The sequence below is a fragment of the Glossina fuscipes genome, unplaced genomic scaffold, assembly GCF_014805625.2.
Source record: "Glossina fuscipes isolate IAEA_lab_2018 unplaced genomic scaffold, Yale_Gfus_2 0, whole genome shotgun sequence".
Lineage (NCBI taxonomy): Eukaryota > Metazoa > Arthropoda > Insecta > Diptera > Glossinidae > Glossina > Glossina fuscipes.
Window position 1 is genome coordinate 38,835,046 of NW_023998414.1, and position 21,065 is coordinate 38,856,110.

General features: G+C 33.7%; 1 protein-coding gene across 3 annotated transcripts in view; it reads right to left on the minus strand.

Moving 5' to 3' along the window:
* Positions 1–20,357, minus strand: part of LOC119644750 — a 37,689-nt gene extending 17,332 nt beyond the window's left edge. For 2 of the 3 annotated variants that reach the window (XM_038044470.1, XM_038044471.1), the window contains exons 1-4: positions 18,548–20,357; positions 8,779–8,936; positions 5,922–6,114; positions 2,974–4,958 (exon numbers count right to left, since the gene is read on the minus strand). In XM_038044470.1, the coding sequence (XP_037900398.1) occupies positions 2,985–4,958; positions 5,922–6,114; positions 8,779–8,936; positions 18,548–18,604 (2,382 nt within the window). In that variant the 5' untranslated portion in view covers positions 18,605–20,357 and the 3' untranslated portion in view covers positions 2,974–2,984. Of the gene's footprint in view, positions 1–2,751; positions 4,959–5,921; positions 6,115–8,778; positions 8,937–18,547 lie in introns of those variants that run through there. The other variant, XM_038044469.1, reaches the window with a different exon arrangement.
* Between the last annotated feature and the right edge of the window lie 708 nt (positions 20,358–21,065).

A 21,065-nucleotide genomic window follows, 5' to 3' on the forward strand; every position in this document is an offset into this window, starting at 1 on the left:
AATGTGAATTTCGAGCCTGGCTTTACTTTCGCCAAACGCATAACGTAATAGTAAAACGACATGTAACGAAAATTGTAATTTCTTTTTTCATTAAAAAAAAGAAAACAGAAAGAAGGAAAGTGAAAAAAAAAAAAAAAATTTAATTCATTAAAAGTTTCTAATCCAAATATTTATTATTTCTTATTATTATTATTTATTTATGTTTTTTTTTGTTTTTTTTCTCATCTAACTATTTTTTTAATAAGAGAAATTTTTCTTTATCTTGTTCTAGCTTTTCTTCCCTTGAGCTTTCTCATATCTTCCGTTATCTTTCTTTTTCTCTGGGCATAATATATGTTTTCGATTTATTGTCGGCATAATTGTCTTATCTCTAAAGCAACACATGCTTGCAACATATCACTCAATAAGTTCGTAAGTTGATGTCATTTCGGCCAATAATTTAGATACGATATTTTTTCAAATTTCAAATTGTCTATCACTTATAAACTAATGCGATTGGAATGCGATCAAGGCTGATATTATCCAAAAATCATATAGGACTCAGTAAAATTAGCGAGATCTATGAATGTCGCCCTATGAATCTATCCACCATCGCTGATGTGTTACATGAAATTATTTCAATTCTATACAGAATTGCATGTTTGCTCCGATTCTATCTTGGATTCAATACAGACATCACGAACATTATGTATAATATAAAAATTTACGAAATCAGTGTTGATTTTTAACTCAACTCAAACTGTGGACTAACTTCTGAATTATTTTTATTCATCCTACGTCATTTCTATGCATGCAAAATACTACTATGTAAATGTTTAGTAAAGCACCGCCTATAGACCTTTATCTAAGAATCAAAACTTTCTTGAATAGCGTATACACTTTCCACTGCAGATAGTCGCTGCAAAAAAAAGAGGCCAGCGGACCCCGACCATTTTAATTGTACATTTTCCTTAACGCTTTGTCAAATTATTGGACTTACTGGACTTACCGTGTAATAAATCGGTGTTTTGGCACATTGTCTAGCTCGTAATGCTTACAGTTCATTTACGATTAAAGTCCAGATCAATCAATTTAGACCTAAAAAAGTTTACTAGACCTCATCATACTGAAAACAGTCCAATCTAGTACATTATATATTCGAATGGCTTAAGCTACTTGAACTTTACCGACAGTAAAGAAGTAAAACTCAATATGCAAACGTTTTAACTCCTTTGCCAATGATTGGATCTTCTTGCATATTTTTGTTGAAAATGTCTTCTCTTATGCTCAACCCTGTTGCCTTTACGTCGAACCAAACTGCTGACAGCAGGTCTTTTGCGATGTTATTGCCAGAGGACAGAATGTCGGGATAATTGGTAAAACGAGTTTTTCTATATTCAAGGGTTGTAGTAAAATTTTGCTAAGATTATCCTATACATATATACATATATGACGATATATTGAATCGTAGAAGCTCGCTGCAACAGCGAAAGCTAAATGTTTCATACGTCGTTATCCCCTCGAACACAATGCATCATATATCATGCTCTTCAAATGTCAAAGCATGAGATAATTGCACCTATTCACTTACAATAGCACACACACAACTTGCCAGCGTTACTTAAGTAAATCATGTGAACGGCTAACTTTCATTGCCGCTGCAAGCGTATGGGAATTGCCGAGTAAAACGACGATATTTGCCTAAACAAAATCTTATCATATGATATAGTTTTTAAGCATCATACAATTTTGAGAGCTAACGTGTTCTAGCAGTTCAATGCATTATATTACTGCAGTAACACACAGTGCATATGCATGCATTTTGTTCAGCTACGAACTCGTCTTCTTATCGCATTTGTAGCCGTCATCATCATGCGTTTCACAGATCATATGTCACCGATTCAAGTGAATGTTAATCGGAATGAACAATAATAAAAGGAGGAGGAAGAGGAGGGATCAACTCCTGCAGAGCTTATGTTTCCAACGGATACGAAGCCATGGTTTTTGGTATTGTGTCTTTCGCATCCGTTTCCCTACAATAGCCGGCTTAGTCATATTAGTTGATGTCGCAACGTTGTCGAGGTTGAGTTGTACTAAATCATAATACACAATACGTAAGTGATTCTTCCAAAATGTCCAAGCATGTCATATATATTCAGGCTTACCATCGATGTTAGCGTTTTGCCTCACCTGCATTATGACTCGTCACGTTCCGAATTATGACTTGTACTGGCAAAAAAAAAAAAAAAAAAAACACCCCTTGACGTAAAGAGGTGAAAAAAAATGAGACTAAAAAATGACACGACTGAGACTGAATCATACATTTTATAACGCATATAAAAGTAGACAATCCGCGCTATATATCTTTATCTATTAAGTGATGGTCGTATAATAAAGTAAATCTTCGTCCCAACAACATTAACATTTACATTGTCTCGAATCGTCTCGTAACTAAAGATACATTTTCTTGCGGCCGAGCAGATGGAAAGGGATGAGGGGGTGATGGTGTCTAAGAGGACTTACTTGCCCAATTTTTAAAACAATATAGTTGACATTTTTCAAATGGAAAGCTTACTATAGTAATGCTATATAAAACATTTCTTAACGTAGACAACGAATATATCTTTCACTTTACCCCTACGTCTATTTATGTCCGATGTCCGTAATCACTCGCTTCGCGATCTTACGATTTTCGCTTGATCTTGCATATCTGTAGTTAAAAAGGTACAAAAAAAATAAATACTAATCTAGAGAAGGATACGTTTGTTTGCCTTTTTTTTTTTTTTTTGGTTTCTTTTTATAAGACATTCATCAAAGGAAATTTCAAATTGAAGCTTGTTGAAGGATCACTTGCACCCATTCATACCTTTTGACTACGGATATGCTTGCATATCGATCAATCAATCAGTCTATTATTTTTGATAACTTAATATAAAAATTAAATATACGTAGAACTTTTAATTATGTTTAAAAGTTATTTTGTTAAAGAAATACCTTTTTGGAAATTAATCCATTTCAGCAGATTGTTCGCCTTCTTGATCCTCGTCGTGTTCGTGCAGGAGAGGGCTATCGTCCCCGAGATAATTTGGTGGTAATGGTGTAGCCGGCGTTGTTGGGGCGGAACGGGATATCCAACCTTTGCGCGAACGATTCCCGCGATTAACAAAGAAACTTGATGCAACAACATTGCTAACTGGACTCTTCAGTATGCAACGATTACCTGATGTTACTGTATTTGTAGCCATCATCGGTATATACATAGCTTTACTGGGAGGTTTGGAACAATAAAATCGTTTTTTGCTCTGCTGCAAACTTGAGGGTCGTTTACTGGAGGTAAATATGCCGCTAACTCCGGTACTGCTGATTAATGATTTGCTGCTCGTCAATTTATTGCCATTAGTCCCCACTGCTGCACTTGATGATGATGGCGTGTTGGCTGCAGAAGCATTAGGTGAAACAGCTGAGGCCGAATTCGGGCCTACGTTATCAATTAGGCTCGTTTGTGGCTCAGGCATTGTAGCTATTCGTTGCAATTTACTATTATTTTCAATGATTGTGGGCGAAGGGGAGGATAAAGTCTGCTGCAATACGGGACGTGTTGATCTTAAAAATAGGTCCTCTTCATATTTATAGACTCCCTCTTGTAACTGACGTATTTGATCGATAATTTCTTTTACTTCGCCCGTAGGACTAGTGGCCTGCGGAGGTGATGTAGGTGTCCCGATATTAGCCAAACTGCTAACGCCGGAGCAAGTTCCCGACGTAAAGTAACTGCGTAATAGACCTTCATCGATATACTTTTTGGTTAGATCGTTCATACGTAGCGGTGAATCGCCAACACCAAAGCTCCCCGATGGCAGTTTCTGTTGTTGTTGCAATAACTGACAGCACGTTTCCAAGCTTCGTCGTAACATTTGCAAATCTCTTAATTCATTTCCATTACGCAAAATTGTAGAATTATCAGCACTACATGTGGCCGGTACGGTTATCGAAATACCACCTATCGAATTATTGGATTGGTAGAGCGGATCCCTTGGAGATTCGACAGTAAATTGTGTAGGATTAGTACTTGCACGATGTAACGGATTCGGCTTTATACTGCCATTGCTATAGATTACTGGTGTGCCACCTACTTGTGGATGCACCACAACGCCGATACCGCCAGCTGCACCCGAAACCGAACCTGACACGGACGTATCTTCGGAACGTTGTGTACCACTAACGTTGTCGGTAGCGACGCCACCACCACCACCGCCAATTCCTGCCGCACAACTATTATTAACAAAAATATCACTAATGCTGCTATTGCTATTTGTTATGTAGCGAAAATGCTGATCGCTTTGGGATTGCACAAATCCGGTACTGTTAGGAAGCGTACGCATTTCCCCGCTATTTATCACATTGGCATTGACATGATCACTTGTGCGTTCCACTGAATCATCCATTTCGTCATATAATGTCCCGCTTTCCGAATCAAGCGGATTGGCATTATAATTTCCAATACGATCGGTTATCACCGAGCCACCGACACCGCCCACTCGACCCATAGCTGAGTTTATGGTCACAGTTGCATAGTGATTGCCCGCACCACGTCCATAATAAAGCTGTTGACCTAATATATTCCCATTCATTTCGTATTGTCCGCCAGCGCCATTTGCCGCCAGAGCATTGGTAATGTTTTGGCATACTACTTGCGAAGCCGATCGTGGCATCATGTATTGTTGCTGGAAATGTGAATTGAAACCTACATCAGGGCTGGCTGCCCTCGAATACGGTGGTGGTACCAATGTGTTTGCTTCATTAATGTTACATATAAAACTAGAGCTAAGTGAATCTACGGTGCTTGCAGCGGATAATGATCCGGCTGGACGTACAATGTAATTGCGAAAATATTGCACCATTAAATAACTGGAACCATTTTTACCGTTATCACCATTACATGTATAAACTAAAGGATATAAGTCCGGTTTCGATGTGACCTATTAAAAATATATGCAATTTCAATAAAGAAACTTATCAAAGGTATTTGCTTTAACAGTGTCATCTTAACAGCAGAGCATAACACAACACAACAATATAAAACTGTTGACGCTTTTGCGCTAAGACCGCGTCTTTATTTATCGATTCAATTGAATAAATGATATCATGATTATGAGAGAAATGGTAATAAGACGCAAAAAGATTTGAAAAATGGAAGCGAAGAGAAAGTGCGGGAAAGCTTATGAAAGATGATTGCATCACTTTCGCTTGGAAAAAGTAAAGCAACATTAAAATTGACAAAAAAAAAAAAACTTGTGAGTGCAATAGCGGTCGAAAATTAGAAAAGGGCTGTTTTTGGATTCTTCTATAAATAGCTAATCTCTCAAACTCTCTAATTGAGACAGACATCCTTAGAATTTCAAATATTTCACCAAAAATATATATATCGATCTGAATACATGAAATCTGCAATCATTAACTACTATAATGCCTATAAAAGTTAAGGCTTTTCAGATTAATAACGAAACACGCTTCGGAGGAAGGCATATCCTCTAAGACCGGAATGCCTGGGAAATTTTGATCTTAATGAAAACCTTCAAATCATACGAATGGCAGAGTCATATTAAAACATCTTCGATACGCATGAACCAATAGACGTAATATTTATTTCAGTGGTTTTTGACGTTTTAACTTGTGATAGTTTGCCATAACTTTGAAAAGCTCGTCGATCTTGACAAATACATTCTTAAAATAACGGTTCGAATTTTCACTTTTCACGAACTATTTAACTGTCCTTTCTCATCTGTGTAACATATTTGTGGGAGGAGAAGCAAGTGCAAGAGGAATCTGTGGAAATTTCATTATGGAAAGCATTATAGAATATCATGGCCCCCTATCTCTTACTTTCAAGTGGGCACATATATTCTAAGAAATGATGAGATGAAATTTAATGATTTACTTACCTCAGTGTATGGCGGTGGTGGGTGAAGAAATGAATTACAACGGCTGTATTGTGGAGGAGCATAACATGAACCGGCTGAGTCGCCTTCCGATTGTGCATTATGTTCGTTGAAACCCCAACCACAGAGTGTGCGTCGTTTTTTCCACAAAGAATACGCGCACAGGATGGCTAAAATAATCGCTACCACGACACACCTGAAATGCAATGTAAACCGTTACCGTTCAAGTTTGCCCCTGCATCACCACAATAATAATAATAATAATTATAATAATTATAATAATTATGATAATAATGATAATAATGCTCATAATTATTATATATATATATATGTATATATATATATATATATATATATATATATGTATAATTGCTTATATATGTAAACAAAGGACTTTACTGTTCTCTTTCAAATTTATGATGTTGTATTAAAAAGCCCATTTGCTTGGTGTATGTTGTATACTTGACGAATGTTTAAAAACAACTGAATAAAATACAAAAGACATTAAATGTGACTCTTGCGAATGTACATAATTTGCTAGAATAATACAAGGCCGGATGGTAGGGTTACTGACGATGAGAATACCCTAGTGACTGTCAAGTGTCACTGTAGTGACAATTCAATAAACATATATATACATGCATATAAGCTGATGTATCCATTTGTTTATCTTCTTTTTTGCTACTCATGGTTTCGTTCAATTTTGGTAAAATCTGTCCTTCATAATATGACAATCGTCTTCCACCAATGTGCATATGCATGCGCAAATAAATCGAGGGTATACGATCATAAATATATTCTCTTGCTTATAATAGAATATACCATTGATCTAAATAGTCTCAAAGGTTCAAAATTATTATTTTCTGCATTATTTTTGATATATTCCAAGCCATTTCACCTTGGATGCAATAAATACATAAATACATAAAATAGAAACAAAGCACCGATAATTTAATAACAATAATTGTGATAGTGGCTGTTAGGGTAGTGACGATGGTCGCCTCACACATAAAGGGGGATGATGCACTTGAGCATCTGTATATAAGTATGCTTCTTATATGCACCTTCGCTAGTCTACACTGAGAAATACATTTGACATCTGCTGTGACGATGTGGCATTGATAAGTTATTGATATAATCAATTTATTTTAATTAAAATAAAATGCGTCTTCGTGATCAAATTTTTTTTATACTCATATATATCGTAAAGGATATGCACTCAAGTCTTGTTTTACATAGACTTTCATATAACACACTTCACCAATGAGAGTAAATGCACTTTTTTTACACGAATCCAAACAGAAAACAAAAACTTTGGTTTTTTTTTTTTTTTTTTTTTTTTTTTTTTTGATTCTAATTTTGACAATGTCGCACAGAAACTTATCTACACAACAACAAAATACAATTGAGAGAACATTGTTAAGAGAAGCCGGTCGGTTTATATCCGCACATGTGTTAGTGACTTGCTCTTCTACTACGTGAACGAAATCTTCATTTAAGTCAAAGCCGACAGTTTCGTGAGACATAGCCAACCTATCTACCGATGATAGCATCTTAGATCCAGTTCGTGATAAACGTGCACACTTCACACTATCAAGTAGCTCGATGAATGGGAAATCGAAATGAATCATTATTAGTAATTTTTTTACAGGATTTTTCGAAAAATATATAAAGTTTTTTCATTTTATACGATACCCTAAAGTTGTGGAATACATCATCACATTTACACGGTTTTTTTTCTTTGCACGAATTTCTAAGGAACGAATCGAAACAAAAAAGTTGGGTGTATACGCTTGCAACGCTTATTAGTAGCCATCGGATGCCATGCACAATACGTACTGCACTTCAATTTAATCAATTCAAACCGATTTGTCTGCGACCTATTGGAATCTCGATTATCATCACAAAAGTTTATTTAGAGAAGCGATCTTGCTCTCAAATCTTTTCTTATCATTCTTACGAGATCGATCGGTCGAAATCCGATTAACGGAAGAGAAATCAATGGTTTTTTCATTTTCAAAAACTTCACCTGGAGCTTCTTCTTATCCTTTTTCTGCCCTTCCGGAGGTCGACAACAAAATATTCACTGTGTTGTGTGAAAAAAGCTCAACGAGAGCGCGCAGCTCTTAGTTTGATCCTTAATAATAGTTTAGAAGAAAAGTTCTCTTAGTTGAATGAGTTTACTCCAACAAGGGCATAATAGAAATTGATGAGAATCACGTAAATCACGTTTCTTTCATTATTCTCTTCGAATCAATTCTAACTTTTCGATGTTTCGTTTGTCCTGCTTTCCTTGCTCCATAGTCCTTCGTCCTTTACGGGCGTACCATACGCAATTTTAAATTTGATTAACGAAATTCAAGTCGTTTACATTTTCTCCATTGTCCAATTTTTGGCGAAGAATTCAACAACAAAGGATAGAATAATGAACGGAATCTTAAGTAAAATTAAACTGATTACGAATCTACCAGAACTAATCGTAAACATACATAAATAAATTTTGTGAACAAATCTCGAAAATATTGAGCTATTCCGCCAACTAATATTTATAACGATATAACTATTCACACATTCTGCAACAATCGTTTCGGCACACGTTAGATACGTCAATATTTTATATTAAAAGTAAAAAACGTTTGAGTGCTTTCTTGAAATTCGATAACAAATCCATTTACACTAAGCTCATTATGCGTACAATCAGTCGATGGTAACAAATGTTTTCAAAACGACATTTATGATAAGAAATTGTTTATTGGGTTTTATTGGGCGATAATATATACATACATATATATATATATATATATAATAGAATCGAAACAATATGTTGTTATCAATGTTACGTTTAACAGAGTTTACTTACCAAAAGAACCAATGGCTTATGAAAAATAAATTCAGTACATGATCTGACGGTGGTGGTAATTGGCGCGGTCCGCTTTGATAAGGTGGACAGCATCCTTGTGTACAACATTCTCGCGGTAAGGAACAAATATGGCCGCCTTCACAGAAACGTGCTGCTACCTGGAAAGAAGATAAATATAGAAAAAGGTCTTGAAAATCTATTATTTCATTTGTTACACACACGCACACATCTCTCCCTTCTCAATTCCTAATCAACGACAAAAGCATTTGGGATTAGAATGCCAAATGTATTAAGGGTGTGAAGATAAACTCGAATTTAACTAGTAAAGACACATACCATTTCTGTTAACATACCTCTGTTAACGACTTAACAGAGCTCATGTTAAATAATTACAATTGAGATATAGTTGGTTTGAAAGCCTAGTCCGTCCATATTAAAAAAAAGAAAATAATTTTGTGGACATTTCATGAATCCATATAAAACTACCTTTCAAACAAATTAAACAAATTCAAATTCTGCTTATGGGAACAATTTGAAATTTGGTATGTTAGCGAAAAATGCATATGAAAAAACACCCAAATTTGACACTCTGGTGCGGCCAAACTAGAAAATGTCGCCTATATTCACCTATATCATGTAAATCTATATAAAAACGCCTGTCCAATGAGCAAAAAAATTCAAACTTTTCTTTCGGGAGCTGTTTTGAACGATCTTCTCAAAATTTGATAGTTAGCGAAAAATGGTTAGGAGTATAGTATAGCATATACATATACCAGTGTAGTAAAGTATAGTACTAGTATAGTATACTCTTGCATAATACACTATATTCTAAGACAAAAAAAAAAACTATATTGTAGTACAATATATTCTAGTACAATAGTTTCTAGTACAAAATACACTATACTGTAGTACAATAATTTTCAGTACAAAATGCACTATACTATAGTATACTCTAGTACAATAATTTTCAGTACAAAATGCTCTATACTGTAGTACGATAATTTTCAGTACAAAATACAATATACCGTAGTACATTATATTCTAGTACAAAATGCGGTATACTGTGGTACAATAATTTTCAGTACAAAATAAACTATACCGTAGTACAATAATTTTTAGTACAAAATGCACTACACGGTAGTATACCGTAGTACAATAATTTTCAGTACAATATACACTATACTGTAGTACAATAATTTTCAGTACAAAATACACTATACCGTACTACAGAATGCCGCACTTTGTACTAAAATATAATGTACTACGGTATAGTCTATTTTGTACTGAAAATTATTGTACTACAGTATACCGTAGTATAGTGTGTTTTGTACTGAAAATTATTGTACTACAGTATAGTGCATTTTGTACTAGAATATATTGTACTACAGTATAGTGTATTTTGTACTGAAAATGATTGTACTACAGTATAGTGTATTTTGTACAGAAAATTATTGTACCACAGTATATTATAGTGTAGAGCATTTCGTACTGAAAATTATTGTACTGCAGTATAGTTTATTTTGTACTGAAAATTATTGTACTACAGTATAGAGCATATTGTACTGAAAATTATTGTACTACAGCATACTATAGTAAGTGTATCTTGTACTGAAAATTATTGTACCACAGTATACCGCATTTTGTACTAGAATATAATGTACTACGGTATATTGTATTTTGTACTGAAAATTATTGTACTGCAGTATAGTTTATTTTGTACAGAAAATTATTTTACTACAGTATAGAGCATATTGTACTGAAAATTATTGTACTACGGTATACTGTAGTATAGTGTGTTTTGTACTGAAAATTATTGTACTACAGTATAGTGCATTTTGTACTAGAATATATTGTACTACAGTATAGTGTATTTTGTACTGAAAATGATTGTACTACAGTATAGTGTATTTTGTACAGAAAATTATTGTACCACAGTATATTATAGTGTAGAGCATTTCGTACTGAAAATTATTGTACTGCAGTATAGTTTATTTTGTACTGAAAATTATTGTACTACAGTATAGAGCATATTGTACTGAAAATTATTGTACTACAGCATACTATAGTAAGTGTATCTTGTACTGAAAATTATTGTACCACAGTATACCGCATTTTGTACTAGAATATAATGTACTACGGTATATTGTATTTTGTACTGAAAATTATTGTACTGCAGTATAGTTTATTTTGTACAGAAAATTATTTTACTACAGTATAGAGCATATTGTACTGAAAATTATTGTACTACGGTATACTGTAGTATAGTGTGTTTTGTACTGAAAATTATTGTACTACAGTATAGTGCATTTTGTACTAGAATATATTGTACTACAGTATAGTGCATTTTGTACTGAAAATTATTGTACTACAGTATAGTGTATTTTGTACTAGAAACTATTGTACTAGAATACATTGTACTACAATATAGTTTTTTTTTTTGTCTTAGAATATAGTGTATTATGCAAGAATATACTATACTAGTACTATACTTTACTACACTGGTATATGTACATGCTATACTATACTCCTAACCATTTTTCGCTAACTATCAAATTTCGAGAAGATCGTTCAAAACAGCTCCCGAAAGAAAAGTTTGAATTTTTTTGCTCATTGGACAGGCGTTTTTATATAGATTTACATGATATAGGTGAATATAGGCGACATTTTCTAGTTTGGCCGCACCAGAGTGTCAAATTTGGGTGTTTTTTCATATGCATTTTTCGCTAACATACCAAATTTCAAATTGTTCCCATAAGCAGAATTTGAATTTGTTTAATTTGTTTGAAAGGTAGTTTTATATGGATTCATGAAATGTCCACAAAATTATTTTCTTTTTTTTAATATGGACGGACTAGGCTTTCAAACCAACTATATCTCAATTGTAATTATTTAACATGAGCTCTGTTAAGTCGTTAACAGAGGTATGTTAACAGAAATGGTAGGTGTCTTTACTAGTTAAATTCGAGTTTATCTTCACACCCTTAAATGTATTACTATCAAGAGATAGGAAACTTTCTACTTTAATCTCTCTGTGTTGAATCTTCTTTGCTCTAAGTACAATATGAAACTAGCCACTTGGAAAACGCTTCCACATTTCTACACGTACTCTCTCGATCATATCACAGACTTGGTGCGTGAGCAAAAGTCTTTGCCCTTTGTCATCCCTAACGAGATAAACGGGGAAACGGAGTTGGTTCGAATCAGTGCAAAACATTGGCCAAAAATATTAGCTACGTAATCAGATCGCGTGAAATGAAACTTTCAAACCAATACAGCTAAGCATTATAGAATCCACATGATTAGCCCTTTAGAGGGATTTGACAATTTACGATGGAAAGAGCAAATTATGTGAAATGCTTTGCAAGTCAATGTCGCGCAGTTTTACAATAGAGAAAGTAAATCGTGCCTTATGCAGTAGTACATGTTTTTGTATTTTAGACCCAAATTCATTAAACTTTTTCGAGGAAAGGGCCAGAGTTCATGCGAATGACCTGTGAATGTTATTATTGAAGAATTCATGAATGTACAGTTTGCACTGTGCATTCACATTGCGACAAATTTTATGGTTGATATAAAGGATAGGGAATGGATGGGGGAATCAATGGGGTAACTCACATCTATGAAGACATAGCCATATATGGTCATAGGCAGTATTTATTGTCTTCTTTATTCACTTGCTCGCAAACTTTTATACTCTACACCACCTGTGGTACATGATATATTAAGTAGTGCGGAAGGGCTTAAGATAGACCCACCTTTTGTTAGACCGATCGATTATAATGGCCGGCCTTGCCCGACTATAATGTTCTTACTTGTTTTTATTAAATTATCTCAGCCAGAAATATATTTTATAAAACTCGAAATTTCTTTTGAAAACAACAGACAGACAAACAGGCTTAAGTCGGTTAAGAATCCGTTTCTAAATCGATCAGTGTAATAAAAGGTGGGTCTATCTTAAGCCTTTGTGCGTGTCACAGACGTCTGCATTAATTTAATATACCCTGTACCACAAGTAGTGTAAGGTATAACAATATAAAAATAATACGAAAGGGAAGAACTGTGCAATTTTAACGCGTAGCTACACAATTCGATCGTAGGCGGTGACGTGCAAAACTAGAACTCTAGACATGATGCGTGCTGCAATTCAAAACGTTATGGTGCTTTATAAGCGTATGCAATCACTGATTCGACTTTCACCAAATGTATATCTTTTTCGTATAATTGCATTACAAGCATTTTTATTCGCGTGTTATGAATTAATTAAAATAATCTTAACCCTTTTATTTAGGTATTTTTTGGTTCTTCAACAATCTTGTTGATGATGTCTCTTCACAATTATTACTGTTGTTAATATAGCTTAAGAAGGTAGCGAAGATACTGTATATGCACGTATATACAGTGGAGTCTCCTTTTACGCGATGTCTCGAACGAATATCGTTCTTCCGACACGGTATCGCCATAATGCCAAGAAGATGGAACGAAGTTGTACAAAACGATAGAAAATGTTTCGATTCGTATACAAATGCCTCCTTCAAGTGAAAAAAATGATCAAAATGCATCCAAAGTCCCATTGTCTTATTACGAACATATCGACGATTTAGACAAACCAAATTGAAGAGACTTTCATGGCGAGTTAAACTCAACTCCAATGAAAGCGCATTTTTGAAAATTAAATTTGTATCAAGTTATAACAAGTTACGAACGTATCCTAAAGAATCTCGTACCGGAACGAGCGAAGAGTAAATGTTTTGAAATTGAAGTTTATAGTATATTATTAGGCAAAGAATTGAAACCTCTACGGTACGTGCTTTAAAATCTTGAGTTCAATAGTAATATCGCTAAAAAAAAAAATTTCTCCTTTTTTTGTACGTCTTACCCTCAATATTCCTTAAAGTAAGCAACCGCTGTGAAAAGCTAAGCAAACTTGTTTTCTGATTGTTGGAAGAGAAATTAGTAATACACAACAAGCAAAGTTCTTTATTATTTTTTATATCTGAGTATTGAAAGAAATAAGTAGTAAAAGCCATTCTTATGAGGCATATCTTCACTTCAAAGAGCTCTGCGGCGAATTTATATAAATTTGAAAAAACTGTTTATCTTGAGGAAAATGTATTTATAAAGTTTACTTTCGCCACGCCCACATCTATCTTTTCATATCACTCTTGACTATTGAAAAGAGTTGCTTCTCCCTCCTAAAATTGCGAGCACTTAGTGTAGAATAGTGTTGAACTTTATTTGCACGATTAGAGGAAACTATTCACAGGTGATTATATGCACAAGTCACAAACACCACGCATTTGGTTTACGCGATGCTTTTATAAAATGCACTGTTCCTTACTAAGCAACTTCAGTTGGTCATCTCACACGGTATGTTGGACGTTTGGTCATTCATTCATTCGGCACCATGTAAATGCCATTTTTCTAGGTGTAAGACTCCATTTTACTCCATACACTTAAGCAGAGTCTATCTCTCATTTTATCATTTTACGAAATATTCGATTTTTCTCATATAAATTGTAGATTTGAGAATTGAAGGGAATTGGTTTGAAGTGTTCTTGTCATTTATTCCTTGCATTCGCAAGTTGCTTTAAATAGGATTTTCTTCACTCACAGGCACTTTGCCGATGAGTGCATATATGCGCTGCGTATAACAAGACTTCGTTGTATTTGACTTAATATGTAAGCAGATGCACGTTTAATTCTTTCGAGCCTCTAGGCTTTCGCTCGTTAGGGCAGAATCTACATAAAGCAAGCAACATTATTACTCTTATGTATGTAGAAATGATATATCGTTCCTCCATATGTGTGCACATGAAGACCTCGTTATACTATATCCGTCGACCGCACGCACAAATTCCTCAAAAAAGCTCATATCCAAAAATATAAAAAAAAATATATATATATATATATATGAAAAGTCGATCTTTATTCACCTTGAACATTAAAAATAGGATTTGCAGTTTCCTAAAATCATAATGCATTTCAATAGTGTCCAAAGAAGTCAAGGCAAAAATTTGGCAAAATTTCATTTTGCGTTGGATTTTTTGATAGCTAGTCCTAAAAAGTATCTGAGAGAGTCATACATAATCCGTTCCCGGTCATGTGGCGTGATCTCTTCTGTCATTTTGGTAAATTTACTTTCAGTTTTGTTCTGTTTGTCTTGTTTTTAAAGCGGCTTACCGTACTTCCCAAATATAAGACCGCGGGTTACTTACAGTTCGACTAACCCGTCAACCTTTATCTTCTTAAATGATGACGAATTTAAGCGTGTAATGTTTTAGCGGGCTTTAAATAGTTAGAAAAATCTGTTTCAATTGCTGATCCCGGCGTCATTTTTGATCGAAAACTGTCTATCGATTCAGAATCGTAATCTAAATTGATGAAAGTCTATCTGTTCGTCTGATATCGGTCCATGTGAATTTGCGCTCAAGCTGCAGGTCGCAATCTTTGAGATATTTTGATAAAATTTAGTACAGTAACGTGTTTTGCCCCAAGAACGAATGCTATTGAAAATGATTCGGATCGGTCCACTTTTTCGACCACTCACCCAATCACGTCCTATTCTGAAAAGTCGTTATATGGAAAAAAATTGTAAGTTTTATAATTTCTCTAAATAGTAGTATTTCGGCACTCTAAATTGATATATATACTTTGCACCGACTGGGGCAATTTTTAAACGCCCTCTCATATACCGAAAACTGAAATTTATACAACAAAAAGGTATCATTTTCGATGCTTCACGATAAAAATTATACCATAATAGTCATTTCATACAAAAATCAATTCTACAAGCTTTCGACCGTCTACGCCTATTTCTGGATCCTGCCCTATTAAGGTAAGGCTTAGACTTGTATCGCATTAGGTTGCGCCTACCCAGAACTGCGCACATAAAAAATATGCCTTTATACAGAAACAAGATATAATTTTTGTGTGGTGTAGAGTATTTAAAGGGCGGCCTTGCCCGACTATATCGTTTCGACTTGTTTTTCATGTAAAATCCTTTGGGGTGAGGGTGGGGTTGAGACAAGAGACCTAGACGAGTTAAATTCGATGAGAAAATTTTACCAAGAAATATTGAATTACTTTTGCTTTAGAGAGATTCGAAATAAGTTGCCTCATCCGACCTTATACCACAGCCGGTGTACATGTAAATCGTGAGAGGATTTCATTGACTTTCAAAGTTTACCCCAGTATAAAAAGAAACAGTCCAGATCGGAGTAGCGATCGCATACAGAAAATCTTTCAGTAGTCAAGATATTTCTATCAGTAATTTGACTTTAATAGCAAGCAACGAAGTTTATTCATTTAAAAGAGAGATTTAAAATTGTTGCACTTATATTTAAGGAGTGCCAGTAAGATAGAAAGTAAGTGTATCTATCTATTCCCGTTATTAATGCGGATAAATTAATTAAGACAAATACATTCCTTTTATGAAATGAAAAACATGCTATAACGTTAAGGCTTTCTCTCATTTTGCTTCTTTAACAATCGCACTTTAACCCTCCATCCTCCCTCTTCTCTTTTACTGGGACATGATTTAATATTATACTTGGATATATAAATACTTACATATATATATATATATATATATATATATATATATATATACATAAATATGTATCTTTTTATACAAGTGGATAAAGACGAGAAAAGCATTTTCAAGCACGTTCCTTTTACAAAAGAATTTGAAAAGCAAAACACAATGGAAGAATACAAACAGTTCGCCTATGAATAGTTGTCAGCGTGCAGTATGACAAATGCTTAGATAAACATTTGTATGAATTGTTTGATTCATTCAGCCTTTCAGTGACGCTCGAACAAAAAAAAAAAAAACATAATGCGCATTATTGGTATTTACATAAAGGTACGACAATAAACACTTGCGATAAATAGGCGCCAGATGTCTTAAGCTTAACGGGGTAGACCACTGTCAAGTTCTTTTTTCTTAGAGGGATTTTCTTTGCACCTCCTAGGATATATGGAAAAAATGCATTACCCGCATAAACAGCGGCTGACGGTTACCGGCTAATGTTTTACCTCTTCATTTCTACCCTCTCTAATACTTTAATACAGATCTCTCTCTCTCTCTCTCTCTCTCTCTCTCTCTCTCTCTCTCTCTCTCTCTCTTCCAATGCTTGTGTCAAGAAATTACAAAATTTTTATTGAACTTTTCGATCTCGGTTATGAATTTCATTATTAAATTGTGCATTTTCTTGCCGTTTTAGGCGTCATATCGAAATCCTTTCATCAGAACGAGGAGGAACATTTAAACTTGGAAGGGCAGTTTTATGGTCCTGACATCACAGAGTAATACAAAAAAGTAAAAAAACATGTCTATAACACATGTCAAAGCTTCAAAGGCTTTAAAGTTTATTTCGAAACACGCGTTTCGAAATTAGCAAGCAGCATAACTCCAATAATTTTCATCTTTTTCATTCGAATTTCTTACTGTTATTTCAAACCAACATTCTCTAGTGAAACACAAAGCATTTTTTCGATAAGTTTCGAAGAATGAAGCAAAAATCGATATAAGTCGATAGAATAAAAAAGATTTTTTTTTAAATTCAAATTTGATGCAGTTATGCTGCTTGCCGCAAAGCCCCTTGAGCTAAAGATGTCTACAGAGAATGGCTGCGGTGTTGCCCATTTTTAATATATTTAAAAAAAAGAATTTTTTCTCTAATAATGAAAGCTACAATCTCCTTAAATGTTGTTAATCTGCTACATTTCCTTCCATCTTGCCAAAAAAACACTTTATACCCTACACCACTTGTGGTTCAATGTATATTAGCTTAATGCGATCGTATGTAAAACGCTTAAAATGGACCCACCTTTTTTATACCGAGCGATTCAGAATCATTATCTGAATTGATCTAAGATTGTGCGTCCGTCTGTTCATCTGATTTCTGCTGATCTTAATCTTTGAGACGTTTTGATAAAATTTGGTACAGTAACGTGTTTTGCCCCAAGGACGAACGCTATTGAAAGTGATTCGGATAGGTCCATGTTTTCGACCATTCCCCCTATAACGGCCTATTCTAAAAAGTCGTTATATAGAATAAAATTGTAATTTTCAAAAGTGCCTAAGTAGTAGCATTTCGGCATTCTAAATTGGACGATCTACGCCTATTCCTGGAGCTTGCCATATGTGAGGATTAGGTTGCGTTTCGGGGCCGTCTCCCTGTAAATGCTCACATAAAACATATGCCTTTATATATAAAGAAGATATAATTTTTGCGTTCTATAATAAAAGTAACAATTGTGTTAGGCAATGTGGTGTAGGGTATTTAATGGTTGGCCTTGCTCGACCATAGCGTTCTTACTTGTTTTACTTCTATGTTATCATAAGAATACAAACAAATTACAAATCAATAAAAAATATGGCTTTATCGATATAATATTATAGATAGATAGATCAAAAGTATATATATATATATATATATATACATACATGTTGTATGTGCTGCTATATATACATATACTAATAAATATATGTATATATAGTATACATATATAGAGAGACTATATATGGTCATATACAGAAGTTAAATATATTATATATTATATAATTTCTCCTGTGTATTCCTGCGCGTTTTCAAAGGAATGACTTATTTAATATAGTTTCACCTACAACATTTTTTTGCGCTACGTAACTGGCGAAGGGTTTACACTTTATGATTGCAGATCTTCTACGTATACAAAGGAAATAAAATCGTCTTTATATTATATATGATAATTTAAAAATTTTCTTTTTTTATTTGATACTTACAAACTTTGACATATATGCAGTATAACACAATGTTATAACTATGAGCATCGAGAGCATCTTTATTGCAGTAAAGTTATTGTTATTGTCGCTGTGTGGAACAATGTAACTCTTACTTGATGCAGTCGATTTCTTTGTATTGTCTGCTAAGTATTTTTTTTTTTTTTTTTTTTTTTTTTGTTGTTCCTCAGATAGTGAGCATGCTTATGTATGTGCGTGTTTATTGTATAAAATTGTATTTATATATCCACCACCAGAAATTAGAAGGACAATTGTTTTGTCATTCTGTATGTGACATACAAAGAAACTCCTTATTCATATATATAGAATATCTTGAATCAACTGAAATTCGAATTCTTTAAGCAACAACTAAGCGTCATATAAGTCCGTCTATAGCTGACATTCTCGCGATTACGAAAATGGTTTAATTACTGTTTACAAATATCGGAAAAAAATAAAAAAACAAAAATTCTAAAAACAGACCCCACAATTTTTAAAAGCTTAATTTTTTGAATATATTTTTTCATGTACTCATATGTCATCCATCTCGTTCGCCTTCATATTTTGCACATTTATTGAAATTAATTTAAAAACAAAAGACTTTGATGTCAAGTGATGGCTACGAAAATGAAGTTTTCCAATTTGCATTTATTTACAGCTGTTGTTGATTTATTTTACATTGATTTCCGTTTATATGTTTTCCTTTCATTTAAAAATGTTGCACTGACAGTGACACTCATAAGCGTAATCACCCCTCCAACCCCAAAAAGTAAATGTATATATACAGATTTTATTGTATTTTGTTGTTGTTATTCATTGTAGAGTAATGACAAAAGCAACTTCTGTCCTTGGCAACTGAACAATGCACAAATTTTATGCACTTTCCACTTTGCTGCTTGCTATTACCATTGTTCTGTTTGTTTATAATTTTTTCTCTAACTGTTTTCTGTTTAGTTTTGCACCTTCGTTTTGCAAATTCTTTTTTGATATATTTTCACCTTTGTTTATTGCATTTTAATTAATATGTCTAGTTAGTAGGCTACAATTTACTAAATTTCTATGCATGTAAACGTCTATTGTTGTGATTGCTTTTTCCTTTTTGCCGTTCTGTTGCGTTTGTGTTTAACAACTATGATAAAGTATATGTATGTAAACATATTTGTTTATAATTGTATGCGAGCGATTCTTTCTTTGGTTTAGTTTGCACGCATATGTGTGTGAATGATTATGCTGCATGTTTATGCGATTCTACATTGACGCCTAAGAGTATGTTGTGTTTTTTTTTTCTCTTTTGTCACTTTACTTATTTCCTTTTCATAACTAAAAAACGTGCATGACTATAATTCTTATGTAAACAAGCGAAATATCTTTTAGTATAGGATTGTTACCGTTTTTTTTTTATGTTTGTTTTTTTTTTGCTTAAACTATATGATTATTTGGTTTTTATAGAATTTCTCATTTTAATACTTCTAAGTATTTGCTGTTGCACAATTAAAAGAAAAAAATAAAAAAAATTTATAAACCCTCTTATGGATACCACAGATGGAAGAGTCATCATCTTTAATAACCAACCACTTTCAAATTTTCTATGGCCACCACCTTAGCCAAGAGACAAGTAAAAGTTTACGACATTCTTTTTAATTAACGACAATTAAAGTTCGTCTCACATTTTAGCTAAGACAATACTAATATGATTATGAAAATAATTGTTTAATTCACAAATAATAACCATTTAGTTAATTTAAAGCGTTTCTTTTCAATTTTATAGCAATTTTCTATATATTTTGCTTCTTACACTCTGTACCCAGTTAAAATGACTACAAATATCAAATAACTTCCTTTAAGTGTTGCCATAAGTTACAATAAAATTGCCTTAATTAGGGATATAAATTCCTTTACTTGAGAAATGCAATATCTCGGTTCTTGATTGATAGCAAACGGTAGAAGTTACAAGTTTAAATTCCATACAGATATTAATTTGAAAGTATTAGAGGTTGGTCGTCATTTTGTTGTTGCAATTCTTTGTATACATTTGTTATCGTACAACCTGTTGAAGTCCGACTTTGTTTGCTTTTCGATGCACGTGCGGAAGATTACCGTGGTGCATTTCACATTAGAAAGTAATGACGTCGTATGTAAAACCAAGGGCCCTGAAACTACATTTCCTTTCCGATCCGAAGAACATTCAGAAATTTCTTTCTCTTGCGAAATGATTCACTTTATAAAGAAATTATTTTTACGAACAAAACATACATTCACGTATCAGAATTTTTGAGCAAAAATTAATCACTATTTTCTTATTTTCATAAAAAAAAAGGGCAAACAGTTAAGCAATTTGATGATCAGGATTTTCCGATACTCTTCGATGTTGTATTTGAAATCCGAATTGTTAAACTAATATCAGTAATCGCGGTCACGATGGCAAAGGTTAGGTGCGTATGGCGAAAATGCGTTATAAAATATTATACACCATAAAGAGAAGGGTAAGAGTGCAGAGTGCCTGCGAAGAGATTAAGAAAAC